At 42.5% G+C, this 13124-nt stretch overlaps 1 protein-coding gene across 4 annotated transcripts; it reads left to right on the top strand.

Annotated features, from left to right (window-relative positions):
* The first annotated feature begins 403 nt into the window (after window positions 1–403).
* Window positions 404–8134, top strand: LOC145442624 (uncharacterized). Of its 4 annotated transcripts, XM_080320588.1 has the most exons (5): window positions 404–1922; window positions 2208–7429; window positions 7492–7728; window positions 7787–7864; window positions 7930–8134. In XM_080320588.1, the coding sequence occupies exon 2, from the start codon at window positions 3232–3234 to the stop codon at window positions 7114–7116; it is 3885 nt and encodes a 1294-aa protein (XP_080176714.1). In that variant the 5' UTR covers window positions 404–1922; window positions 2208–3231; the 3' UTR covers window positions 7117–7429; window positions 7492–7728; window positions 7787–7864; window positions 7930–8134. The 4 variants fall into 3 exon arrangements, with proteins under 4 accessions (XP_080176714.1, XP_080176712.1, XP_080176715.1 ...); XM_080320586.1 differs by having other exon boundaries at window positions 2208–7728; XM_080320587.1 differs by having other exon boundaries at window positions 404–7728.
* The last annotated feature ends 4990 nt before the right edge of the window (window positions 8135–13124 follow it).

The following is a 13124-nucleotide window of genomic DNA, read 5'->3' as shown; positions in this document are numbered from 1 at the left end:
TTTTGTTGTGTTTGTAATCCCTTGATAAAATATTACTTCTTTTGTGGTAACTATATGCTCATCGCCTATATGTAAGATAACACTGAGTTGTATTACCAATAAGTTTTAAATCGTACATGCTAAGCTGTGTAGCCTATTGTATATCGATATCGAATTCATGCGGCACGCAACCGCTACGAAATTTGAAAAATGGTCCGCGACCAATGTTCCCTCCAAGCTGCGCACGTGCGCAAATGCGCAGTGCTGACATGGTCTCTGCGCACAGAAAATCTAAGTTGCGCACAAAAAATCCGAAGTGATGATCTATCTTTTAGTCGTTACGCAATGTTATACAAGGGTCTGCGCAGTGAGTTCGTGAGTGTGCGCAGACTCGTCGAAAATTAGAGTGAACATTGCCCGCGACAGTAGTGGAGAAAAGAGCGCGATGCCCGCATACGGTCTTTTAACTTAAGGAAACCAACTTCTCCAATATAAAAAAGAAACAAAGGATAACGGACTTACGCATTTTGCAGAAATGCAGTGGGTAGTTCCCCTCCGTGACGGATTGCTGCAAGCGATCTGATCGATATGTGGCTGTCTGAGTTGCGGTTGAAATGAGTTTGGTGTAATATTCCTGACGTAATTTTTGCGGTTGTAGCGTGACTTGTTATTTATGAGTGGATTGGTAACTGGTTCTGTCTGTTGATTTCAAAACGCGGCTTACCTATCGTGTCGCGCTTTCCGGAATTGAGTACGGTTGCTATCTGCGTGTCAAAACTCGTTTGCGGTGAATATCGTTTTATTATCAGGCGAGTAATATCAAGGCTATTAACTATCAGTCAGGCGTGGAGCGATCGGGTTCAAAGAAATGTTGGATTCGGGTACCTCCTTGCTCCGAGTCATATTTTAAAACTCGGGTGGTACATTACTTCGCTTGTGTCTCTCAATCGATGATCCCCGGTTCAATCGAGTATAGCCATAGGTTGTGTGGAGTATCCGTTATTGAATCAGAATCGTTTTTGTATGATTTGAGTTCGCGTGTATCGTGACATATCTGACCTGATTCGGGGGAAGCGTGTGTGACAATTGTCGTTTGTGGGTATGTGATGAATGAGTTTTTAGTCACGTATGGTGATAGTAGCTCTGCATAAATGAGGATTCGTGATTTGTGTTGGTCAATTGATACAACGATTCTAGAATAGCGTGAAGTATAATTTCCGTTGTATGTAGGTTGCATAATGGGTGTCGCTCGAAACATCTCACGATGCTGCATATTACCGTTACTCGCTGCTGAGTTTCAAGATTCAATCACAAAACAGATCCATCTGAATATACTTTTATTACATATACCACGACAAAAACATATAATATTTCCACGACAATAAACCGGATATATATATATTTTACGATGAAAGTGTTCCATAAATATCGATGTGTATTCATTCCTTTGATATGCGTGTATAATCCTGGAGAAACAACTCCCGCTTACCATCTCGAATTTGGACTTTAAGATGGGTCACGTCATAGTATTGGTCAACCTCAAAAAGAGGTGTGACACTCCAGTGTTTCAAGGCAATCGCTACATCGTTGTTTAGCATACAGTATGTGTATAGATGTCTGTTGGATTTTATTGATGAGAAAGACTCGAAATCTGCAGATATACAGACTCCTCGGAGATTTACGACTTTGTCGTCGAATACACCTTTCTCGATATCTTTACCAGAAGCATATTGAAACACCATCACTTTCGGTGCAGTCAAGCGTGTATCTGATTTCTCGACGCTGGAATAATGACCGATGATAAGCGACGGGAATCCGTTCTGGAATCTTTTGATACTTTGATGTTGCGAAATCCCAGAGTATGGCCTTTCCTATACCCAGCTTCAATAGATTCAAACAATTTTCCGTTGAAGACAACCCCGGGTACAGATTTGACGCCATCGGTGAGCATGACCTTCATATACATCATTTTCGGTCCGCGCCTTGTAGTCGAAGCAAGTTGTATTCTGCCGTCAAAATTAACTGTCCCATCGCAGAGTAATTCCAAGCGATCGAAGCTCTGAATATCGGACGCGTTCGTTCGTTTCAAAAACGTATCCAATTTTCTTTTTGGTGCGGAAATTGCATACGGATTAATACCGGCCATGTTCTCGTTATTCGATTTTTTATACTCGAAAAAGACGGTTTATGATATCAGAAAGGAAATCAGTCTAATATTTATATTCAAGGGAGAGAGAGGAGGCGGAAACACGGCGAGAGAAAAAGGTCTGTGCTCGGAGGATAAAAGCACGCTCGTGGTCAGCTCGATGTGTATTGCAAATTATCATGATGACTGAAAATGATACTATCCGCGCTCCGACGAACATCGCCGAGGATGCTAGCTCCGGGGAGGATGATAATATAGAGACGACAACGAAACCGCGGAAGCGAAAATACTGCAGGCAAGCCATCGAGCATTTTAAAATGACTCTGATTGAGGCAATCAAAGTCAGCCCTACCGAGCCTATATTCTCAGCGCTCGTCGAAATCGACGATATCTTATCAAAACACCCTTTCCCCGACCCTGAGAGATTTATTGTCGATTTCGTACGAATTGAGTCGGAAATCGACGATATGCTTGTGAAAGATCCTTCTCAGAAACTGCGCTTGGCGATACCGCTAGATCGTTCCAAGCGTGCGAAAAAGATATGTCTACGTGAAATGTCCGCTGCGCGGTCGACCATAAAATACTATACTCCTATTGGAAATGCTGCTATGTCCGATCTATCAAATATTTTTGAAGATATCAGTTCTGCCGACGAGGATATCACGAACGTTACAGGAAAACCCCGACAGCAAAAATACGGCAAGCACGCCTTCGAGCATATTAAAATGACCGTAATTGACGCGATCATGGTTAACCCTACCGAGAGTCTATTTTCGATACTCGGTGAAGTTGACGATGTGATGTCGAAATTCCCTTTCCCTGACCCCGATAGATTTAAACAAGATTTCGAACGAATTCAATCGGAAATCGACGACATCATTGCGCGAGACCCTAATCAAAAGCTACGCATGGCGATGGCGCTGGATCGTGTCAAGCGAGCAAAGATAACATACTTGCGAGAGATGAGCGCCGTGCGATCTACGATTCAATACTACACTCCTATAGGCAACACGTCTGGCTAAATAGATCCATAGTATGATTCGTTCGAATAATATATATCTGTCTGTTTATTGAATGTATGTTTTTTTGTGTGTGTTTTCTCAGCAATGGCTAGGCGACGAAATCTCGTTAGATTAGTATCTGACATAGATCAACCAGATATCACAGGATTATCGGCGGATTTAGCAACGACGATACAGGATTACTGGGGATCAATTCGCACGTCGACATTACATCCACATCAATCTCGAACGCTATACAATTTCCGAATATTCAATCGTACTCCGAATGATGTTATAGCAGATGTGGAGAAAATCTTCGATTCGCAGCATAGCGCTTTTAGAATTAATCATAGTTTTGGCTTTATATTACACAACGTCGAGACGGATCAAACCCGATATTTTCATCCGTCTGAGAATGTGGGGGCAGTATTGGACACGCCTCGGATGATATCAAATCGTACCGATTTCGTGGGATTTATTCAAGACATGGATCTATCGTCTGGCTTTGAGAGTGCACGCTTTCAGCGACAAGACACGAAAAGCGTCGTTCTTGCAGTCACTAATCTAACGGTATATGTATACAAATCCAACATTCGATTAATCGGTTGTCCGTCAACAACAATATCACGCACAGCGCTGACGTCGCGACATATTTTAACTTTATTAAAAAACAGACGCGGTCAGCCGTACGACGATAATTTTTGTGCATTTCGCGCTATAGCGGTGGTGCTATGTGACATGAATTACACCGATAACGAGCTACAGGCAAAAACACTATCGTTGGTATCGGAATATTCTTTGATATATCCTAGACCTAACTTAGGTGTCGCCATGTCTGATCTAGAGAACATAGAATCGAGTTTTAATATTTCGATATCGGTCTATACTCTGAAGGAGGGTGTCGGATATTTGTTGCGATGCGGTGGTCGGGATACAGCGAAAAAGATTCATCTCCACCTCGAGAAAAATCACTTCAGCCTTATTATAAATATATCATTGTACTGTAAAAATTATGCCTGTGGAAGCTGCAGAGGGTTGTTCACCAAGAAATTTGACCTAGATCGACACACGTGTTCGACGATGGTAATCAACCACTACCCCGGCGGGATATTCAAGCCTGGCTTGACCATCTTCGAAGAGCTAGATGACTTGGGTATTAATGTCCCACAAGATTTACGCATATATCCTTATAATTTAGTGTTTGATTTTGAGAGTATACTAGAAAAAGGTTCGACCCCCCAAGACACGGCCAGAGTCAAATATGTCGACCGACACATACCCGTTGCAGTCGCCTACGCAAGCAACTTCCCAGGATTCGAAGAACCACGGGTAATAATCTCAGACGGTGATCCTGAAATAATGATTGGGAGTATGATAGCGGAATTTGAAAATATTCAAAGCCTATGCTTCGATTCATTGTGTCGACAGTTTCAATATGCACTCGATCGATTAGATTACATCGAGTTTGAAATGGATATAAATGAGCCCGATTGTAAACGTGCGAATCCCGTTACCAGGATAAAACAACGTTTTTTGTCGCATTTAAAACAACTCCCAGTATTTGCTTACAACGGATCACGCTACGATTTACCTTTGATTATGCCTTATCTCGTAAAATACTTGGGCGACGAGATTAGTGTCATAAAGAGAGACTCTGCGTATATGTGCATTTCCACTTATCGTTTCCGATTTCTGGACGTGATATTATACCAGCCGGCTGGTACAAGTTACGAATCGTACGTACGAAGCTATAACTGTACATCAGGAAATAAGGCTTATTTCCCATACAATTGGTTCAGTGAATTATCACTTTTGGATGTGGGATATCTCCCTGAAAAGAAACATTTTTATAATAAGCTGAAACGATCTAATATCACTGACGAGCAGTATAGCTGGTGCGTCTCAATTTGGGGAGAACATCACATGCGCACCTTCAGGGACTGGTTAACATTCTATATAAAACTCGACGTGGGTCCTTTACTGGAGGCTTTGAATAAACAAAAACAACTGTTTGCCTCGAAAGGAGTCGACATCTCTAAAGACGGTATCTCTCTCCCGTCTTTAGCCAATCGTATACTATTCAATAGTATACCGCCATTGTTTACGCTCCTGAATAAGCAATATAGCCATATTCACACTTTGATTCGTGATAACCTGCGCGGAGGATTAGCGGTGGTCGGTCAGCGTTACGCCGAAGCTGGAGTGACGAAAATACGCGAGCATATATATCAGGACGAGGCCCTATTGCTCGAATCTGTGATAGGTATCGATTGCAACGCACTCTACCCCTACGTACTTTCAGGCAAACTTCCAAGTGGGCACGCCGTGTTATGGTCTCCGAACGCAGATTTCAGTCAATTTACGAAGACAAAGACGGGGCCGATTTACGGATATATGGCCCTCGAATGGTTAAACTATATGTCTCATTCACTGGGTGTCCACATAAAACACCAATTTAACGGACCGGAACATCGTATTGGAAAACAATCTATACCGATTGATGGTTACTACAGGTCACCGGAAGGACCAGTTGCACTAGAATTTCTAGGATGCAGGGCACATTCTTGTGTTTGTCCTCTTGGAAATAGTCCAGATCGCGATGCCAAGGCAGAGGCTACGCGCAAAAAATTGGCGTACATCAAACAAGTAGGCTATCGTTTGATATACATAACGGAGTGTGATTGGCGGGTAATGCGTCAGCGTTCGGATATTGCGGCTATAATCCGATCTGCAGACAAGAGCACAATGGTTAAATCTCGAACTCTGTCGAGATCTAGGCTTATAGAAAAAGTCGTAAATGACGAATTCTATGGCGCTGTGGAAGTTGATATACACGTACCGCAACATTTGAAGGAGTATTTCAGCGAATATTGTCCTCTATTCAAGCACGCTTACGTATCACGCGATGATATCGGTCCTTATATGCGGGAGTTCGCCGAGCAAAATGGATTTCTAAAACGGCCGCAGAAATATTTGATATCGACGTGTCAGGCTACGAAAACGCTCATTGTATCAAGCCTTTTGAAATGGTATCTACAACACGGTTTAATCGTTACGAAAGTCCATCAAGCATTAGAATTTCAACCTGTCGAGTGTTTCAAGCCGTTTGTGGAGAGTGTCGCTGCTGCGAGGAGACGGGCAGATCAAGATCCTTCTCAAAAGACTATCGGTGATTTCTATAAGAATCTAGCTAATTCCGCCATTGGATATACGATATCGAATCCTTCTCGATATTCTCAGATAAAAATCGTTCGGGAACAGAAAGCCAGGTCTTTGGTAGCTAATCCCAGATTTAAATCGATGATCGGATTAACATCTGGTATATTTGAAGTCGCAATGAAGCCACGCAAACACGTCTGGAAGTACCCTAATCATATCGGATACGTAATATACGGTCGGGCCAAAGAGGTTATGTTAGATTTTTGGTATTCATGCTTTGCTAAATACATTATACCGCGATCTATTGGATTCTGCTACTCGGATACCGATAGTTTTTACTATTTATGCTCTTCTGATAATGTAATTAAAGTCGTGAAACCAGAATTGGCAAAGCAATTTTTCGAAAATTTCCATAAATACTTCCCGGCCATCGCGTGCGACAATCATCGACAGGAATTTCTCTCGAATCCTCTCTCGTTTAACGAGACGCGGCCGTGTTGCGTCTCTCGAAATCGATTTGATCAGCGGACCCCGGGCCTGTTCAAAATCGAAGCACAATCCAAGCTTTTCATCGGCCTGTCTGCTAAAACCTATTATTGTAGCGATCAAAAATCGTCTTCAAAAGGTTTATCCAAGGCAAATCGCTTGACAGCCGATGTCTATCGCAAAGTTCTGTTCGATAGAACTTCTGCCGGGGGTGTTAATTCCGGATTCGTCAGAAAGAACACAGTTATATTCACCTATGAACAATTTCGAGATGCTTTAAGTTTTTTCTATTGTAAACGCAAGGTTATGACCGGCGGTATCATCACACAACCGCTGGACCTTTAATGTTTTTGTAATCGTGTCTTTGCTTGTCTCGCAATGCGTCCTATTTACCGTGCATTTAATCTCTCATTTGTGCTGATGCGATTATGTAACGCAATCGATTATCCTATTCGCAGCAGGGGGTGCGTAATCACGCCGCTTTATGCTTTATCTCAAAATTGTAAATCGTTTGATTTTTTCAGTGGTAATATTAGCTCATTAGATCGTGTCTAGACATCAGGTGAGGAAAAAAAACGATTTGTATCTTCAAATTGTAGAATACAACGGCTTTTTGTTCTTTCAGATATTCTTAGTAGCGACTAGCGGAGAATCTATGGTGAGTTGACGATGGTTATGTTTATTTCAAATCGAATGAAACATAATTGCTTCAATTCTCAGAGATGGAACTGTACATCAATCAAGCTCAGTTTTTCCCGCTGTCGGAATATATGTCTGGATTCACACATCTAAGCAGTAACGAGCGATGCGTTCAGTTGGAGTTAGGTGTGCTATTCGGTTTGGTGATTCAGCTTGAATGTGGCGAGGATCGTATTGCAATATCAAGTGAAATAGCTAAAGTTAAATCTCTCGGCTTGGACGTTCGACGGCTCACTAATATTTTAAGGGAGATGAGCGGTAGGTACACTTCATTTAATTTACTGACTGCTGTTCAGACTTGTAATTTACTTTAAAGATACCAGAATTTGTTGGATTACACCACGTCTGAGTCGTCTACAGGATTTAGATAGTTGTATGGAGTTTCTAAGACATGGTGAGGGTGTTACATTTTGAATTTGCGAATATTACAATTCACTCTATTTTTTGTTCTATATATAGCCATTCGCCGGCACGTCGAAGACGAGATAAAGCAGAGACATCATTTTACCGGGGTTCACTCGCTATCGTTCGGGGGATATTGCGAAATTCTATTCCATGTAGAGAGATACTTTCATGAACGCGCTCCTTTAATCCCGAGTCATGCTCGGCGTCGATTAAGTTTATAAGAAAATAAATAAACAATTTCGTGTTGTATATTTCCAGATGAATCATAAGTCTGCCACCGAGTTCATTACCGATGTCTGCAACCGGCTGTCATTAGATAAGCTGTGTAGAGACAGCCAGTCTCTGTGGCGTAGAGTAGGTATAATAAAAAGTATTCTACTGGAGGATGCTTTAACTGAGCAACAAAGGCAACTCTTCAATAAAGAACTAGACGAATGCCTTGAATCGACTACTCTTATGCGGCCGGGTAATAATATGATAATATAATCCCCCCCCCCGTTTTTACATGTAACTCTCACTTTTCTTGTAGATTGGGTCAGTTTCCGGGATTATCTCCATCGCTGCGTATTAGAGTTAGAATTCCCGGCTATTTTCACAAAGAAGGACGACGGTATAATCGATCAGCTTCTAACCGACGCGCGGATTATGACACGTTTGCAGCTCGGTAGAGGTGACTGAAATATTTGCTACGCACAGCAACGAGCAACGACTTATCATCGAAAGAATCGCCAATGCTAGATATCGCTATATGGAACGTGAATATCTCAAAAGCCAGCCGACGACTCGAACCGATACATCGAGGGAATCCCCCGAAAAAAACGCATCGATCTCCGGAGACGTCGGCGGATTGCGTCAGCCACTCGTCAAAGTGATGCCGCGTCGATTGAATTGCGATCTGCATCAATCCCCGATACTAGTCACACCAAAAAACACTGTCTTGCGAAGATTACACGCACGCAGACAGCTGTCTCCGTATGCGACGCCTTGCACATCCCGCGATGTTGCTATCGCTACGACAAGCTCATGCGAAGTCGAAACTTCGTTGACAGATCATGCGGAACCAGATGACGTTTCGATGCTGGCGTAAAACACATTACGCTTCGATGCCCACTTCTCGGCTGGTTGAAGCAAAAATTTCATAAGATCAATAGTAAAACATGTTGGTTGTACATGACCGCGGAAGAGAATATATTGCATTTCTATCTACCGCGATTGATTTCATATTCGGTGATTATAAATAGAAGCGTTTTGTGAATATAATTGTTGTTGTGTGTTTTGATACCAGTGAAACCTCTAGAATGGATCTGTCGACGCCCAAGAGTTGCCTCGTCGTAGGTCCGTCAGGCTCCGGTAAATCCAGTTTCATATTCAGAGTGATTCAGAATATTCATATATTATCGAAAGGGAAAATTAGACGTATCGTTTACTGCTATACGTCATATCAAGATGAGTTCAATAATCTAGACGGCGTGGAATTTCATTCAGATCTTGAGGTTTTGAATGAGTTGTCATCGAACACTCATTGTCCTACACTCCTCATCGTTGACGATAAAATGCAGGATATAGATCGAATAGCATCGTTTTTCACAATCCACTGTCATCATAATTTGGTATCCTGTTATTTCGTAAGTCATAATTTTTTTCAAAAGTCAAAAAGGGCGAGAGACCTTACTTTATCAAGTCAATATCTAGTGCTCATGAAATCACCGAGAGATAGATCACAAATACGAGTGTTGGCCCGACAAATGTATCCTACCAATTCTAGTTTTCTGGTGGATAGCTACGCCGACGCCACAAAAGCTTCATATTCGTATCTTTTTATTGATCTAACCCAGACCACACCGGATGCGAGGCGTGTTCAAACGGGTGTGTTTCCGGATGATAAGCGAATCATTTACAGCCCTATATAAATAACAACGAAGACAGCGAATTCCGCTTCTTTCTATAATGGGGCGCTCGAAACCGACTCGAAAACGTCGTTGTTATATCAGCGAGCATGCAGAGACATTAAAATTTCTATCTAAAGCTTCGCCGATTGTACGAAAGGATATACTATCCGGAGCGAGCACCGGTGTTTTGAAGGCTATATGCGAGTGTTGTATCAACATCGTGAACGGGACAGTACCTTTATCAAAGAAGCATTTTCAAACCCTGCGCCCTCACAGAGACAAACTACGAAAATTGTGTCGCAAAAACGTTAGCCTCAAGTCCAAACGAAGAATTTTACAAGCCAACACACAGCGTGGTGGGTTTATCAGCGGGATACTCTCAATCTTACCAATCGCCGCTTCGCTTCTCTCGTCCGTTTTCGGTAAAAAATAATAGTTTCGCTTCTTACCATTCGGGTTTTTGATCGAATATGAGTTTCAAGAAAATAACGGTCTCACCTAACCCGTTGGCGACATCGAGTAATCTAAATTCCGAATTGGATCGAGCGATACGGGAAATTTTAAGCTTAGACGTCGGTTCCGATAAAAAACTAGCGTTATATCACTCTACGATATCGAAATACAAGAGTCAACGCGAGCAGGCTGATAAGCCACTGCAGCTTAAAATGACAGACACATCAGGTTCGTTTACGGAGGGTCAAGTCTCGACATTGCGAAAATTATTACGTGAAATTAAGCCGCATCACGCTTCAAGACCTAGGAAGCCAAAGGTGAGCTCGAAGATTCGGCCACGACCACCGACCAAAGACCCAAGCTTTACGCCGTCTCACTTAAAGATCAAGGAGAACGAACTTAAAAGCTCGCCCCCTCTTCAAGAATTGATTAGACGCAGTCAACGCTCAAATAGAAATCCACCGAAATTATATGGCTCCTGGGCGACATACGACGAGGAAGGATGATTATTTTAATATAAAAGCACCAGCGAGCTATAGAGGGCGATATCTACACCCTCATAAAAAAGACTTGAAAAGCGAAGAAAGTTACACACTCTTTTATCCGTATATAGGGAAATTTCAACGACAGAAAACGATTATCGGCGGCCCGTTGATCCAGATTCAGAGCGATGTCATGGACTTATCAAACATTTCCAGTAGTAATGACGGTTATCGATATATTCTGGTTTCTGTATGTATTTTCTCGAAATATATATTCTTGCATGCCACGAAACGAAAAAGGCCTACGGATATGATAGACGGTTTTCGTCGAGTCTTAGAGTTTAGGCGAATTCAAATCGTACAGACGGACGCAGGGGGAGAATTCACCGCGGCGTCTATACAGAGGTTTTTCAAGAAGAACGGCATTCACCATTTTTCGACGTATAGCAACACCAAAGCCAGTCTAGCAGAACGCAATATCAGATCGATCCGCGGTATACTTAATAGATACTTCGTCAAAAATCAGACTTATCGATATATCGACGTGTTGAGCGATATCGCAGACAGCTTCAATTCTACTTTTCATTCTGCCATCGGGATGGCCCCAAACCAGGTGAACAGTAGTAATACATCTCTGGTTTTTGATAGACTATATTCCGGAGGTGGCCCGCCGTCTGAACCCAAACTGCAGACCAATCAACCCGTTAGAATAACAACGCATCGCCCGACTTTCGCCAAGGGGACTAACGGTTCGTGGTCTCGTGAGATATTTTACGTCCATAGTTCTAGATGGGGGAATCCCGTGACGTATAAGATCAAAGACTATACCGATCAGATGATTCGAGGCACATTTTATCCATCCGAGTTACAAGCCGTAGAAAAGAAAGATGATATTTATCGCGTCGAATCTATTCAAAAAGTGATCGGGCGCGGTCGCAAGCGGAGATATCTCGTTCGCTGGCTAGGATACCCGGCTTCGATGGATTCGTATGTAACGGGATTTGTATAAATATAGAAGCTATTGGCGTGGTGAATAGATAACTATGGATAGATCGCCGCGGGGGACGTCTGGGACTATGATAAGGTCTCTGGTATACTTTATACAGCTAACCGTATTGCTGAGCGCAGTGGTTGTGTCTTTATACAATTTACTTACTCGAAACGAGGCAAATATCTCCTCGTTGTCGACTCTATTTTCTCTGCAAACTTCAAGCGAAAATGTCACTAATCGTTCTACCGTCTAACGCTTCGTTAAGTATTTTCGAATCCAACAGTCCTACGGACTACCAAATACAGCTGTTTTCGGAATTAAATTATGATATCGAGCGATATGAGGCTGGTCTTGTTGAAGCTATGCTTCCGGTTTCGTTCCAGCCTACGTTCACAATCGACAGGAAACGGACTGGTGTCGAATTTACCGATAATGGCACCAGATACGTATACTATATACCTTCTGGAGACTATCGCAGCGTTAAGGATATGCTTGAACAATTTCGGCTACGCTATGAGAAGGAAATCGTACTCAAATATTACACGGGCGGTGTAATCGGATTAAGCTTCGTTTATTTGAAGAGTAGATTAGCTCCATCCGACGATCCATATATCTGGGCGAAGAAGTTACCTGGTCCAGGTCCGCGTTTGCTGTCTATCCAAGACACTTTTCCGCGCTATTTCGTTATAGAACATCACGTTCTCAAGAAACAACGACCGATGGAATTCATGATTCGCCCCAACCCGATCGTGAAGGACGTAGACACAATATATATCTACACCGATCTGATTAGACCTCGTGTAGTCGGAGGTAAAATGCTACCGCTGCTGAGAAGTATACCTGTTACCAGCGAAGAAGGCAAAACTCAAAGCTGTCTTTTTGAAAAACCATACTTTTTCCCGATAGCCAGAAACAATATTAGAAATATTCGTGTGTATCTACGGGATAGAGATAATAACCCGATCGCTTTCAGAACAGCCCCAGTGAGCATAACTCTCCAGATTCGACGCGTCGCCGTCAATGCTCTATGATGAGCTATATCACGGTCTCTGGATCCGGCCCCGACTTCGTAACCGAGCTACCGATTGAGATAGACTCCCAAAACAAGGAAATTGCTTTAGTCCAATTTAATTTCGTCCATGATTTTCAAGAAAGAATACAGATAACGGGGCGTATTGAAGCATTTCGGTTTTATAACATAATCCTCAAACGAGTCACTGAAGTCTATGAACTGCCTACCGGTAATTTCGAAAACGTCGACGATTTAATGGAACGTATCAGCCAAGAACTTGACGCATTTTACTGGTATTTCACGCCGAGTCAAAACAGATTGGCATGCGAGAGGTTCCCACCCGATTCACATTTTCAGATGAGATCGACATTTGGATCTTATGCGACTATTACAAACCAACGCATGATTCGGGCACATCAGAG

The sequence above is a fragment of the Botryllus schlosseri genome, chromosome 7 (genome assembly GCF_051294905.1).
Source record: "Botryllus schlosseri isolate E-star chromosome 7, Bs_hap1, whole genome shotgun sequence".
Lineage (NCBI taxonomy): Eukaryota > Metazoa > Chordata > Ascidiacea > Stolidobranchia > Styelidae > Botryllus > Botryllus schlosseri.
Note: the sequence above shows the minus strand (reverse complement) of the source record. Positions and strands in the feature narration are given on the sequence as shown.